This window comes from Pogona vitticeps, chromosome 1 (genome assembly GCF_051106095.1).
Source record: "Pogona vitticeps strain Pit_001003342236 chromosome 1, PviZW2.1, whole genome shotgun sequence".
NCBI classification, from domain to species: Eukaryota; Metazoa; Chordata; class Lepidosauria; order Squamata; family Agamidae; genus Pogona; species Pogona vitticeps.
This window is the reverse complement of record NC_135783.1, coordinates 151852903-151867253: the sequence shown is the minus strand read 5'-3', so window position 1 is coordinate 151867253 and position 14351 is coordinate 151852903. Positions and strand designations below refer to the sequence as shown.

The following is a 14351-nucleotide window of genomic DNA, read 5'->3' as shown; positions in this document are numbered from 1 at the left end:
GGTTAGGTTAGTTACATGTGTGTACAAAGAGTTCTGCTGAGTCAGATGGAAAGCTAGACTGGTCCAGTGTTCTGTTCACTCAGTGGCCAACCAGCTGCCCATCCAAGGTCCTCCAGCAGGACATGAGTTTGGTTATGTGTGTGTTCTCCAGCCAAAGTTATTGAGATGTGTCCTCCCTCTGATTCTGGAAGTAATGCATAGTCTGCGGCCAGAATCCTGCAGGTAATTTGTTCTTGTTTGTAGGAAATCATGCAGTCATAGCAGCAGAATGACTTACATCATCCTTAGGAGTCTGGCTATTCTGACTAGCCCTGGCATTCTTCTCCATCAATTTGTCTAGTCTGCCTTTGAAGCTGTTTGTGTCAGTTCCATCAGTTTTTATCTCATGTTGTTGTGAAATCCATATCTAACCAGGCACTGTAAAGAAGCTCTTTTGACCACTCTCTGCTTTGTTGCATGTTAGCCTTTCGCATCCCATTGATTTCAAGAGCTTTAGCTTTCTCAGGAGTAGCCATTTCAAGGGGTTTTGAGATATTCCATTTCAGTGCCTCTTTCACTGGAGGATGAGTTGTCCTTGTGACAGAGAAAGAAACATTTTTGGATGAGCATTATTTTCGGCTTGAGATCTTGAGGTGGCTGTACCTTCTTCCTTGTTATTACTATTAAATTACAGACCAGAGGACATTTACGCTACTTCTAGAGAGAGGGAGAGAGAGAATGTGTCCCTACACATAATGGCTGGAGATGAGTGCTGTATAAGAAGTCTGTGTTAAAAGGAAGGTCTGAGACTCTTGAGTGACAGAGAAAATGTTCAATATAAAGAAGGTATCAGAGTCACTCTCCAGACTCTCGGTCCAATATCCCATATAAGAAGCTGCAGAGAGGGCCTGAGCAGAGTTTGAGAACCTTAATTTTTTGGCATAAGATGCCTAGAGTCTCCTTATCAACATAGCCATTTGCTTTGCCAACTAGGGGATTATGGGAGTTGTAGTTCCCCCACCAAATAATTGACTCCTAAGCTCTAGGTCTGACACATAAGGAAACGTCCTGTGTTCCTAATAGCCTTGAATTTAAGGGATGCGGTCTCAGAACCTGCTTTTCTTTACCTTTTATAGTTTGAGGAAGATTTTCAGCTTTACACCTCTGCTTGGGATAAATTTCTATTACCGTTAATAATGGTATATCTGTGTGTGTGTGTGTCCCCCATCTTCCTGTTCTCTTCCCACCCTCTCTCCAGATATCAATGAATGTCAGTCTTCACCGTGTGCATTTGGAGCTACCTGTATAGATGAGATCAATGGATACCGTTGTATCTGTCCAAGTGGTCGCAGTGGTCCCAGATGTCAAGAAGGTACTCTTCAGAAATCAAAATTGTATTGCATCACGAGTTGCAAAAATGTGTATCTGCTAACCTTGTACTGGTGCCTCAGGATAAAAATGCCTGCTCTCCTGCCTTTCTAATAAGTATGGAGGCCAGAGCTCTGAAAAGTGAAATTGGGGGGGGGGTGGCCCTAAATCTCCCAGAACCCCTTGTCAATAGCCATGCTGGCTGGGGAATTCTGGATGTCATATTATGGGAGTTGCCCTTGAAGAAGCCCTACATGGAGCTGATGAGTCAGCAGTGCTGGTAGAAGCCCCCCCAGAACATCACCCCCCTCATGTCTCTGCCTTGTATGGGCCTCTCTGCAACAAGGAGGGGATTAAAGGCATATTGGACATGTGTCTTAGGCGTCCTTTGCCCCTCTCCCCATATTTGGCATAGAGCGATGGTGAGTAATATGCGATCCTCTTCATGTTGTTAGCCTGCACCTCCCATCATCCTAGGCTGGCATAGTCAGCATCATGGAACCCAGGGAGCTACAGTCCAGCAACGTCCACAGGCTCATATATTGCTCAACCCAGACACACCATAAGCTCCGATCAAATCTTCTTGAGTTGTGCAAATCTGCATAGATCCCCTCTTAACTCGTTCGTCTCTTAGTTTCAGGAAGGCCCTGTGTCGCCAGTGGACATATTATTCCAGATGGATCAAAGTGGGATGATGAATGTAATAGCTGTCAATGTATGAATGGAAAAGTGACTTGTTCTAAGGTAATTGTCCCACAGCTTTCTTTCAACTCATTCTTCCTCCTTTTCTGTTCAAGTATTAGTTGTCAACTAAGTGTTCAATATCTTCTAGGTCTGGTGTGGTCCGAAGCCTTGCCAGATCAACGCAAAAGGTCACGGCGAATGTCCTGCAGGAAACACCTGCCATCCTATTAGAGATGACCATTGCTTTGTCCGGCCCTGTGACAACATAGGTGAATGTTGGCCTTCAAATCAACAGCCAGTGAAAACAACATGCAATTCTGAATCTTATTATCAGGACAATTGTGCTAACATCACTTTCACCTTTAACAAAGAAATGATGACTCCGGTAAGTAAGTCTTCTCCGCCGTTTATGAGAAGGAACTAAAGAACTCCAGATGGCTGCAAATTAATCTTTATTAGGAACTTCTAGACTCCCCTTACCAACATAGCCGTGTGTCAGTGGTCCAGAAGAGTTTGCTCTAAACCATGGATCTCTTGATGTGTACCTCACCTGGGGTGGCACACATGAATGACTGCCTCACTATTTCTTTCCACCAGTTCTTTCATGTAGGAGGGTTAGGCAAAGAGGCAAGACTTCTCCAAGAAACTTCTTGACCAAGCTAAGGTGTATACCTTTCAGCTTTCCCTTGACCAAAGTTTCATCTGACTGCCTCTGGGCCACTTCACACATTTTTGTAATAGCCACCTAAAAACAGAAGACTGAATACAGTGGTGCCTCGCTTAATGGGCGCCCCGTTTAACGATGAAATCGCATAGCGATTAACTTTTTGTGATCGCTTTGCGATGTTCCCTATGGGGAAAAATAGCTTTGCGATGATCAGTACCCTGTTTCGCTTACCGATCATCGCAAAGCGATGATTTTTTAACAGCTGATCGACGGTTCCAAAATGGCCACCGGGTAAAAAAAATGGCCGCTCACTGTTTTCTGGGATGGATTCCTCACTTACCGGGCAGCGAAAATGGCCGCCGTATGGAGGATTTTCGCTTAAAGGTGAGTCTGAAGCCCATAGGAACGCATTGAAGGGGTTTCAGTGCATTCCTATGGGCTTTTTAATATCACATAGCGACGAAATCGCTTTGCAGCGATTTTTGCTGCACCGATTATCATCTCTATGCAAGGCACCATTGTACTATTAATATAATTGCGAACACATATCATTAGGGAGCTGCGATGAGTTTCAGCTCCCTGTTGAGTATGCACCTGTTTTACTTGGTGGTTGGCTACAGAGGAACAAGCCTCCCTGCTGAAGGGCAAATACGGATATTGCCGCTTCTGTTATAATGGTACAGACACAGTGTCTTGGGTAATTGCAGCCAGATACAATTGGTAATGGGAAAAATACGGATGATTCATATTCTTGCTAAATCTTCCCGTCTAAGCATACGGCTTTGTGTGTTTTTGTATTTCCTGTAGGGTCTTACTACTGAGCATATTTGTAATGAGCTGAGGAATCTGAGTATTTTGAAGAATGTTTCTGTTCAGTACTCCATCTACATCACCTGCGAGCCATCACACTTAGCAAACAATGAAATTCATGTTGCAATTGTAAGTCTGTCTTCCTATTTATTTACTCATGCCACATATGCCTCGAAAGGTCAAAATTCGTGGCCTCTCAGTAGGACCCAAGGCTTCCCCATGGTCCTCTGTGCTGGAATGGCTTTGTGCTATCACTTTGAGCAACTGCACATGAGCAGACCCTCCCAATTTCTCATTTTTTCCAAACTTTTCTTCCTGGAATTGTGATTTCTTGCATTTTCTTTACACAACTTCAATTTTTCCTTGCTTGTTCACATCTTATGTGTGTTTTAAGGTGATTGGGGGAAATGTTTGGGTGAAGGCAATAACTTGCCACAGATTATTCCTTAAATCCTGTAATACCATGCTTCCCATGGGTCCCCAGATGTTCTAGGACTAGAACTCCCAGAAATCCTGACCAGCACAGCTAGTGGTGAAGGTTTCTGGGAGTAGCAGTCCAAGAACATCTGGGGACCCAGGGTTGAGAACCGCTGCTGTAATGTCAAACTAAGTAATAGCAAGCTTTCTGTTGGTACTGGATATTATCTTGTTATATTATAACTAGTGCCTCCCATGTTTGTAGTTTTAAGTGAAATGCTACATTTTGTTATGTGCTTTTGTGGAAGATGTTTACCATTCTTGTGGCAATTTTTACTCCTGTTGCAAGCAATGGCTGATGAGATGTTGTCAAAGCAGTTGTCTAATACCTTGGCCATCCTCTTCTCCTAGTCTGCTGAAGATATCCAGGAGGAGGAAAACCCAATAAAAGAAATAACTGATAAAATTATTGATCTGGTCAGCAAGCGTGATGGGAATAGTACACTTATTTCGGCAGTTGCCGAGGTCCGAGTGCAAAGGCGACCGGTTAAAAGCAAAACAGGTAAATCTTTACAAAAGGGGTATTAAATGACTGTATTCTTCTTCCAGTTTAAAAAGAGAGATCTATGCATCTCTTAAGTTTGCCCTTAAAATGTGATTTGATTCATTGCTTGATGTAAGTACTGCCAAATGTAGGAAGGTGCCGGTAGGAAGGTGTCTGTTTCAGCTTTAATTAATAGCTTGAGATGACTCTATTATGCTTCCAACCTGCTCAGCTTGCTGTGAAGGCTGAAGGTTTTATTGGTTTTTGGCGTAATAAAAAAGGGTTCTTGCAGGAAGCTTAAAGCAGAGACGGTACTGTGTGGAGCAGTGATCCAGTTTGTTCCATCTGTGAGGCCAAAAGCTAAAATTCTGGTTCATTCTTCAACTTCTCCAAGTTATATATTAGTTGAATGAGGGCTAAGGTATTAAGGCGTTGGATGTTTTTGGTTTTCTTAGTCAGTGGATATTCTGAGAAGACCTGTATCTTTCTCTGAGTGCCATTTAAGCTATGTCAATAACCCTCGAGTAAAAAGCTCAACATTAGAAACTGGGGATGTGGAACCAACTGCCCTTAAGCCAGGAAAGATCCTTCAAGTCCTTGAGTTCAGATTGCTGACCCTGAGCGTGTAGTAGTGGGAGAAAGGAAGCTTTCTTTGATTTCTGGGCCTAGCTGCTTTCCATTTTAAGACAAAAACTGGAATAACAGTAGGGATAATGGTAACGTCCGTTTCAGCTATGTAGACACTTCTGAATGATTGGTTGTGCAGTCTAAAAGTGTGATAAATACAGTGGTGCCTCACTAGACAGTTACCCCGCATGACAGTTTTTTAGCTAGACATTGACTTTTTGCAATTGCTATAGTGATTCACAAAACAGTAATTCCTATGGGGGAATTTCACTGGACAATGTTTGGTCCCTGCTTCGCAAACCAATTTCCGCTAGACGATGATTTTGACAGCTCCCTCCACGCTCGCAAAACAGGTGTTTTCGGGACCTAAGCTTCGCAAGACAGCGATTTAAACAGCTGATCGGCAGTTCGCAAAGTGGCCTTCCTATGGCCGATCTTCACTAGACAACGATGATTCTTCCCCATTGGAACGCATTAAACAGTTTTCAATGCATTCCAATGGGGAAATGCTTTTCGCTAGACAATGATTTCGCTAAACATCGATTTCAGTGGAACAGATTATCTTCGTCTAGTGAGGCACCACTGTAAATACCCCCTAACGGCATTCTGTTAAATTGCTTACTTGAAAAGGTTTAAGTGGATTGTTCTGAATGGGTCTCTTTCTCAAAAGGAAGCACACAGAGAAACATTAAACATTTCCCTATCTTGAGTCAGATCCTTGATTCACCTAACCCAAGATGGGCATTGACTAGCAATGGCAACTTTCCAGGTTTTCAGCCAAAATTCTTGCCCTACTGGGACATGGCGGGGATGGAACCTGGCACCTTCTCTGTGCAAAACGCAGGGTCTACCATCGAACCACAGCTCTTTCCTTGCATTGGATGACTTTTAAGATATTCATGAGATTCCCATTTGCCTTCCAGACTTCCTGGTTCCGTTGCTCAGCTCCGTTTTGACCGTGGCTTGGATCTGTTGCCTCGTGACTGCCTTCTATTGGTGCATCCGGAAACGCCGAAAGCAGAGCAGCCACACCCACACGGCGTCAGATGACAACACCACCAACAACGTCCGGGAGCAGCTGAATCAGATCAAGAACCCTATAGAGAAACATGGCGCCAATGCCGTCCCGATCAAAGACTATGAAAACAAGAACTCAAAAATTGCCAAAATAAGGACACACAACTCTGAAGTGGAGGAAGACGACATGGACAAGCACCAGCAAAAGACCCGGTTTGCCAAACAGGCAACCTACACGCTAGTAGACAGAGACGAAAAGCCACCCAACGGCACTCCCACAAAACACCCAAACTGGACAAACAAACAAGACAACCGGGACTTGGAAAGCGCACAAAGCTTAAACCGAATGGAGTACATTGTATAGCAGACGGCAGCTGCTGCTGGGCAGGGCCTTTCCCCTATCAGTTCAAGGCAACTCAGAGCTTGTAGTTCTTAAAAAACGGTTGTGTAATATTTTGAGTCTAAGGCTATTATTTGCTTAGAATCCCTGTGTTAATTTAAGTTTTGACAAGCTGGCTTACACTGGCAGTGATAGTTGCTGTGGTTTGGCTGGATTACCAAGTGCTGCATTTCACATCTATGCAAAACTAGTCAAAAGTGACCCTGTGTCAATTCAGCAGCAGCTGATGCATCCTGGGAAAGTTTCATGAGGGGTCGTGTAGCCTTTTATTTAGCTTCCCTGCCGCCTCTCCCCCCCCCGCCGCCGTAGCAGCAGAACCAACAGCTTCCCCCCCCTTCCTTTCCCCTCCTCCTCCTCCTCCTCCTGTCTCTCTCTCAATGTCATGATTTGTAGTCTTAGGAAAATACATTTTATTTATTTATTGAATTAGAGTTCTTTTGTATATTGGTTTTATGGCGACGTACAACTAGTTCTGTATTTGAAAGTGCCTTTGCAGCTCAGAACCACAGCAACTATCAAAAAAAAAAGTTTATTATTTATTTTTTTTATTGTAATTTTTTGTTTGTTTGTTTGGGGAGGGACTGGGGTGGGGACAGTGGGTTTCTTGTCAGCAGTTGCTGGTAAAAAATGAAGAACTGAGAGCAAAATGTGTCAAAAGTAGAAGTTTGTATAGTTATGTAAATAATTCTTTTTTATTAATCACTATGTATATTTGATTTATTAACTTAATAATCAAGAGCCTTAAATATCATTCCTCTTTTTTTTATTTATATGTATGTGTTTAGAGTTGAAGGTTTTTTTTTCATAGCTTTGTAAGCTTATGGCTTCTTTACTCTCTTTTTCCTTGTGTGTGTGTGTGTGGTTTTTTTTTTTCATTGTTACATGTTGCCTACATGCCAAAATTTAAGGTGTTCTGAAAAAAGAATCAGCTTTGTTTTTTTGGTTTTTTTTAAACAGTAGGAATGGCTTTCAGGCCTTTGATGCTGGTTTTTTGTTTTGTTTTGTACAATGTCAAGTATGGTGTCTTTTTTTCCTTTGAAAACACCTTCCATAGTATCACTTTAAGACTATTTAAGTACCAGCCGAGGCAGTTTAGAACTAGATTAGATTTTTTTTTTTCCTGGCTGCTTTAGACATGAGGTTGTGGGGAAGGAAAGGATGGCAGGCAGGGGATCTGCTTCAGAGCAGGTTAAAGGAATGCCAAGGAGCTATAACCTTCTGTAGTTGAAAATGTGAGAGATGTGAGTGGTTGCATGTAATTAAAAATACCGAATTAGCGTGTGAAGTTGGAAGCACCGAAATCTTGTTTTGTAAACTCTTGATTTATTTTTTTTCCACCCCACCACGAATAGGTAATACTGAACCTCTTGTAGATTTGATTTTTCTTTGTGATCTACTGTATGTAGAAAGTATTCTAATAAGCTAGTTGCTGAATACTTGAACAGTAGAATGTCCAGTAAGATCGCTATGTAGATTTGCCATAGATTCCACTGCCCGCCTTAAAAAAAAGTGAGGAAATCAAAGTGCTATTACAAAAGTTGGAAGATCAAAACAAATTTTTTTTTACAAAAAAAAGGCTTCAAAAATTGTACTCAGTGGGTCAGTCACTGAGATCATGAGGATACCTTGTACGGTAATATTAGTGTTACATGAACATGAAAATACATCTCGGATGTGTTATTCCTGGCAATAAATCTTGAAAAATATTTATTAAATTTTTTTTGTATAAAACAGCGTGAAGATTGAGCTTCATTGAGATACTGCCAACATGATTGTCTCCCAAAGGCATTTTTGGCAACAAATAACTATAATGTGGAAGTGTGATAAAGCAGGAAGGTCTGTGGGCCACATCCAGCCAATTATTATTTTTCTCCACCTGCAGCTCCTCTCATGAGGTAACTTGCCTGCAGGCCAGTATTTCCACTTCCATGAGCCTTGATGGGGCTCCATTTATCGATGGTGGGATCCATGCTGCTTTCCCTGCTCTGAGAAGGGAACGCCTTAAGAATTACAAATGTCATTGACTGTCAGTGTGTTCGTCTAAGGTTCATTGGGAGACTCCATTGTAGACATACTGAAGAGAAGCACAACTGGTGGGTTGCGGCTCAATTCCACTTGTGTTGTGGGATCTTCGTTGTTTTTCTACCCAGTGAGTTTACACCAAAGGGAGAAGCAGACTGAAGAGTCCAATTCTCTTGTCTTGGATCTTGGCCTGATTTCCTTTTTTCCTTCGAGTCAATTTACATGTTGCCTTTCTTAAGTTCATAAGATATATCCAGGCGCTGGCCAGCTGGCTTAGCTCCTAACAAGGTTGCTGCATCATGTGCCTTAAGGTTATGTACCCTGCCTTTGAACAAGAATCCTTTTCTGCAGCCAGTGCTTATTATCATGCTGGGAAACACTGTACCCTGGCATTACAAGTGTGCCTGAGCTTGCCCTTCTAAAAATTGTCTGAATCTGTACCTTCATGGGATATCTGCATTTGTATCTGGGATTTCTGAGCAAAACACAGTGAATGGAAAATGATCTACCCTTCCAGCGCTGCTCCTCTAACAGTCCGGAGCTTGGCATCACTACTGAAAGCAACAAATTGCTCTCAAACAGTTGGAGGGGTCTTTGTTTCTTAGTTTTTTTTATTTTTAAAGACTTAACCTGTAAATGAAGAACCAAGCGTGCAACCCATTCAACTCTCTAAATATTTTTTTTAAATCGAGAAACCTCTATAAATGGCCCAAAATGGACTAAAATCCCTGCAAGAGTTTCTGAAATAAGCAAACAGTTCTTGATCCATCCCAGAGTGCAAAACATGTAATAATGGGATCAGGTTAACTGGGAGCTGGATTTTGACTGAATATCAAGGAAAAAAATTCTGTACTGTTGGAGCAGTATGATAATGGAACCAATTACCCCTTTTGTTAACACAGTTTGGTTCTGACTCCATGGAAACTACTGGATACACTTAGAACCATACCTAATTTTGTGCCCGAGGCAAGAGTATAAAATTATACTCTCTCTTACTATCATAGAAGTTATTTGGCTGAAAAAGGAAAACACTTTAAGATGAAACAATAATGACACATTTGTTTTAGCCATGAGATCTGCATGCACAATCAACTAAGGCTTAAATAAGTGAGCATTTAGGGTACTTAAAAAAACTTGCAGTGTATTGAAAGCTTGTATGTTTTGCCATCACTTTTCAAATAACTAGTGCATGGCTTCCTTTTCCATTTCTTCGAAAGGATATCCTCTCAACAGCTGTTTCTAGTCCCCCTTTTCTAATTGGGTGATTCATTAAACAAAACTTATATTTTTCAAACTAAATTAATCCCCTTTTTTATTTTGAAAGTCTGCTGCCTGTCAAACAGCCAGGGATACTAATGCCCCCTGCCAAACACGACTTGAACGATCTTAGACAGTGTCTGTTTCAAGCTTCTCATGGTGATCCCCAAACAACCACCTCGTCTCAAAGGTGAGCAATGAAAAAGGAGCAGAAGGAACCCAGGACGCATGCTTCCATGTGCATCCTACACCTGTGTAGGGACAGCTGCGCTACAGATTTGGAGCTTTCTGCATCTTAGAAAATCAGCTACTCTCTAGGGAGCTTAACCCAGAGGGAAGTGACTGAACAGGGATTATGGAATGGACCCCATCATCTTTCATCATTATCTTCTTAATGATATGGAGGGCCTGAGGCAGTAGAAGCATCATTCTCGATGCACTCCTCAGCTTTGTATACCTGAGGTCTCACTTGCCTCGACCTTCTTACAGCTCTGGATACGCCTTGCAGGGTGAGTTACAACTGAAACTCACTGAGCGTTTGTTTTTTTTTAATGTTGGTAGTAGTTAAATGTCCTCTTTTGGCTATTCAGATGGCTCCTGCAAGTCCTTTGCATGGATGGATGACCCATCCTTGTTGGGGTAGAGGAAGAGCTACACCTGTTGAACTGTTTCTGTACCATCCTTTTTTTAAATTCTCAGTGGGACTTCATTTTCAATCCCTAAATGATAGTTAATTAGCTGAGTGGGAGAGGAAGTCGATTTTTATCATTTGATTTAGGATACCCAGTGTGGTGTAAGTGGATAGCGTGGTGGATTAGGACTCAGGAGGCCTGGGTTTGAATCCTCTGCTTAGCCATGGAAGCTAACTAGGTTTGCAGAAGCGGTAAATCCCTTCCTTAACTATCTCACTTACCTTGAAAGCCCTATTAGGGTTGCTACAAGTCAGTTCTGAATTGATGGCACAGAGCAACATTTATATGATTTACATCCCACTTTTCTTTTAAAACTGGGACTGGAGTTGACTCACAACAGGCTCAGATGCAGGTAAAAAAAACACACAAATAGTATTAAAACAACACATTAAAACTGAGTAACAAAAAAGGCACAGTCCCCACCCCAGTTCTTCAGCAGCCAGGAAATTGTGAAATGCCCATCGTAGTGCAAGGATGGGTCATCCATCCATGGCCCGCCAAGAGATGGTGGGCTCCAGTTCCTATTATCCATCACTTCTGCTTAAGGTTGATGAGTCCAGCCCTATCTGCTGGGCCTGCAAGTTGCCTGACCTTAAGAGCATAATGATGGCAAACTAGCAAACAGATTTGTTACAGGCCCATGAAGCTCTCAAGATGCAAACACTTCACTGTGCCAGTGCCTTGTTGAATCAGCCAGAATCATGGTACAGCCAAGTTCATTTCACACCGTCCAGCATAATGTGGGCAAAGAGTGTCAGCCTAGTTGGTTTCACATTATTGAAGTAGATCTCACATCAAAGTGAAGTGGGTTGTATGGATGGCAGATGAAACTACCCCAACAAAGCTATCCGAAGAGGAACATCAGCCGAAGGGTGTGCGTGCATGCATGTGTGAATGTGCATGCACAACTAACATTCACAAACAGGGAGTCAAAGATGGTGGAACAGCCATGGGTGGTCGCCCAGGATAAGGAATAGCAATACCCACTCTGTCTGTCTTAGCCATCAGTTCTTACTGTGGCCCTATGCAGTGCTACTGGATTGCCATAATGTATGTTGCTGGGGGAGGATTTAATCTGAAATGCCCGGAAAATAATTCAAATTATTTATAACAAAAACTCCATTGGGCACCTTCATTCAAATTATCTTTCCCTTTTGGGAACTTTCTAATGGATCTTAGAAGTGGGCTATATTGGATATGTCGTGAATTCAGTGCCCAGTTGGATACTGGGGCAGCTGTTTTACCTAGCTAATGAACAAAGAATGGTCTGTGCTGGCACAAGCTGTACAATGAAAGCAGGGGTCAAGATTTAGAGGATGCAAGGGATTGAACTAAACCTTCAGGCTAAGCTGGAGCTTTCGTCCATCGGAGGGCTCTGGACAGAGTCCTGCTAGCTTCCAATTAGAGACCTAGCATTTTCTTGCTAAAAAAATAAAATCCTAGCCTTTTAATGAGGGTGGCATTTCCTTCTCACCCAAACCTTCCTCAGAAAAGCCCTCCCACTTTACCTAAGGAAATGTTTTTGACATTCAGCACCATTGCTTTGGCTTCACTTCCCCTGTTCCAGCAGCCTCAGCTTGATTTTTCCCATCAGATTGTATCTGTCAGGAGTCACAAGGCTTGCTCATTTGATGGCTGGGCTTCCTCCCGCTACAGGTTCAAACAAACAATTAGAGATAATGAGCTCTCACAGGAGGACAAGTACAGCTTACACAGTGTGAACTAGGTGGAGATTTAGGCTGAGCAGAAGGTAAACATTGCCTTTTGCTTGTTTCGAAAGATGCCTGCCATCACCCAGTCCAGTGCAAGGTGTTCTGAGCTGTTTCCACCAGTTCCTTCGACCCAGAACACTCCGCCAGATGTGTGCAGGGCTGCAGCTCCCAACAATGAGAAAACACTTCCAGCCAATAGTAAGAAAAACCGGGAGTTGCAGCTTAACATCTGGATGGCCACATTAGCCAATCTCCTTGCAAAGCTCTCCAGATGTTTGGAGAGTGCAGTTCTCTTAATTCCTCACCCTCGGTCAAGCTGGGTAGCGCTGATGGGACTGGTAGGGCAAAATGCCCAGAGGGTCAGTTGCCCACCCCTGCATTAATCAGTTCTTTTCTCCACCAAGACTCAGGACGTGGGAAGGTGGGAGTAGTAGCTCCTCCTATCAATATTCCTGAGCCTCCTGAGCATATTCCTCTAAAATAAATCTGTTATTCTTTAAATTACAAATTTTTTTCCCTTTTTCTCTGTTTTTCTTTTCTTCCCACCCCCTAATCTTACCAACAGATGGGGCCTCTGTATGCCCTGCAGCCTATCTTGCACAGATGCACACCAAACAACCCTGCTACCCTCAGCTTTCATGGGCACACCTCCCCATCTGCTGAAGTTGAGGTAATGTTTTGTTGCAGTCTAGTCAATGCCTGTACATGAAAATAAAGGGCAGCCAGGTGGGAGGGGAGGGGAAGGCATCTTGGCACTTAATTCAGGATGCAGCCCTGATTAAGGCTAGACATGTGCTGTGTGGAGTTCCTCCAAGGTTCACGGTAAACTGCAGGCTCAGTTTTACACCATCCCATTTCCCCATAAAAACTGGGTTTGCACAGAAGCAACTGCAGGCCAAAGTGGACCTTTAAAACAAGACCCCACTGCTCTGGGGCATTGGATTGATTAGTGCTTTCACACAAGCGGGGGGGGGGGAGGAGAAAACTCGATTGTCCAGTGCTCTGTCTCCCACCCTCAGCTTGGACCATCAAAAGCTTGGACCTGCTGTTCATTTTCTCCTAGGGGAACGAGGTATGTCCTGACACCAACTTGAAATTCTCTGCATTTCTTTGGGGAGTGGAGGAGGAGGAGGAGGAGGAGGAGGTAAGGATGGCTCCTTCGAAGTGTGTGAAGCTAAGCCTGTACAAGAGAGGCATCTTTGACTCAGGTTTTCTCTCTGTTCGCAAAGGTGTGGCCTACTTTCAGAGGTTGCTGGGCTCTAGCTCCCATCAGCCCCTAATAATCACGGCTATTGGTCAGAGATTATGGGTACTGAGAGATGAGGGAGAACAGACTGAGGCTGAGCCCAGACTAGACAGAGATCCTGCAAGTGGGCACCCCTACTGTCTGCGGGTTGAGGGCCTCCCTTTCATTTGGCGGGACTAGTCTTTCTGTGAAGGATGAGTGTACTCCTGGACTCTGCGCTATCAATAGACTCACAGGGAGCATTGGTGGTCTAGATGGCCTTTTTCCATCTGAGGCGGATTGCCCAACTGTGCCCCTGCCTTGACACTGAGGCCCTCACTACACCGGTTCATGCACTGGTAGTCTTGAGATTAGACTACCCTAATGCTCTTTACATGGGGCGGCCCCTGAGGCTGCTACAGAAATTCAGCAGGTCTAGAACGTGGGGGCCAGATTGCTGGGTGGGACGAAGAAATACCAATGTACAGTATCTCCCCTACACTGGCCGCCTTGCACTGGTTACCTGTCTGTTTCCATGCCAGCTTCAAAGTGATCACTTTGACATATAAGACCCTAAGTGGTTTGGGGCCTTGATATCTGACAGAATGCCTCCTCCTGAAGATTTCCCTGAACTATTCAATCTTCCCAGGTGGGGGAGGTTGAGGCCATTTACTTCAAGAAAAGCCCAGAAAGAGAAGACTGGAAACCGGGCCTACTTGGTGGTCACCCCTAATCTCTGGAATGATCTCCCACCTGAAATCTGCCCAGGCCTCTTCACTGGGAATTTTTAAACAATTTTTGAAGACACAGCTTTTTAGGCAGGCTTTCCCAGAATTTACATCTGAATAACATGTTGCACTCTTCAGTTTTTCCCCCCTTTTTTCTGTTTTGCCATCTTGCCTCTTAAGCTGTTTATATCTATGTTGATTT

At 43.4% G+C, this 14351-nt stretch overlaps 1 protein-coding gene across 1 annotated transcript in view; it reads left to right on the top strand.

Annotated features, from left to right (window-relative positions):
* JAG1 (jagged canonical Notch ligand 1) overlaps positions 1-8244 on the top strand; it is a 57826-nt gene extending 49582 nt beyond the window's left edge. The window contains exons 21-26 of the mRNA XM_020806854.3: positions 1238-1351; positions 1982-2091; positions 2180-2416; positions 3506-3637; positions 4337-4487; positions 6020-8244. Coding sequence (XP_020662513.3) covers positions 1238-1351; positions 1982-2091; positions 2180-2416; positions 3506-3637; positions 4337-4487; positions 6020-6477 — 1202 coding nt within the window. The 3' untranslated portion in view covers positions 6478-8244. The remainder of the gene's footprint in view (positions 1-1237; positions 1352-1981; positions 2092-2179; positions 2417-3505; positions 3638-4336; positions 4488-6019) is intronic.
* The last annotated feature ends 6107 nt before the right edge of the window (positions 8245-14351 follow it).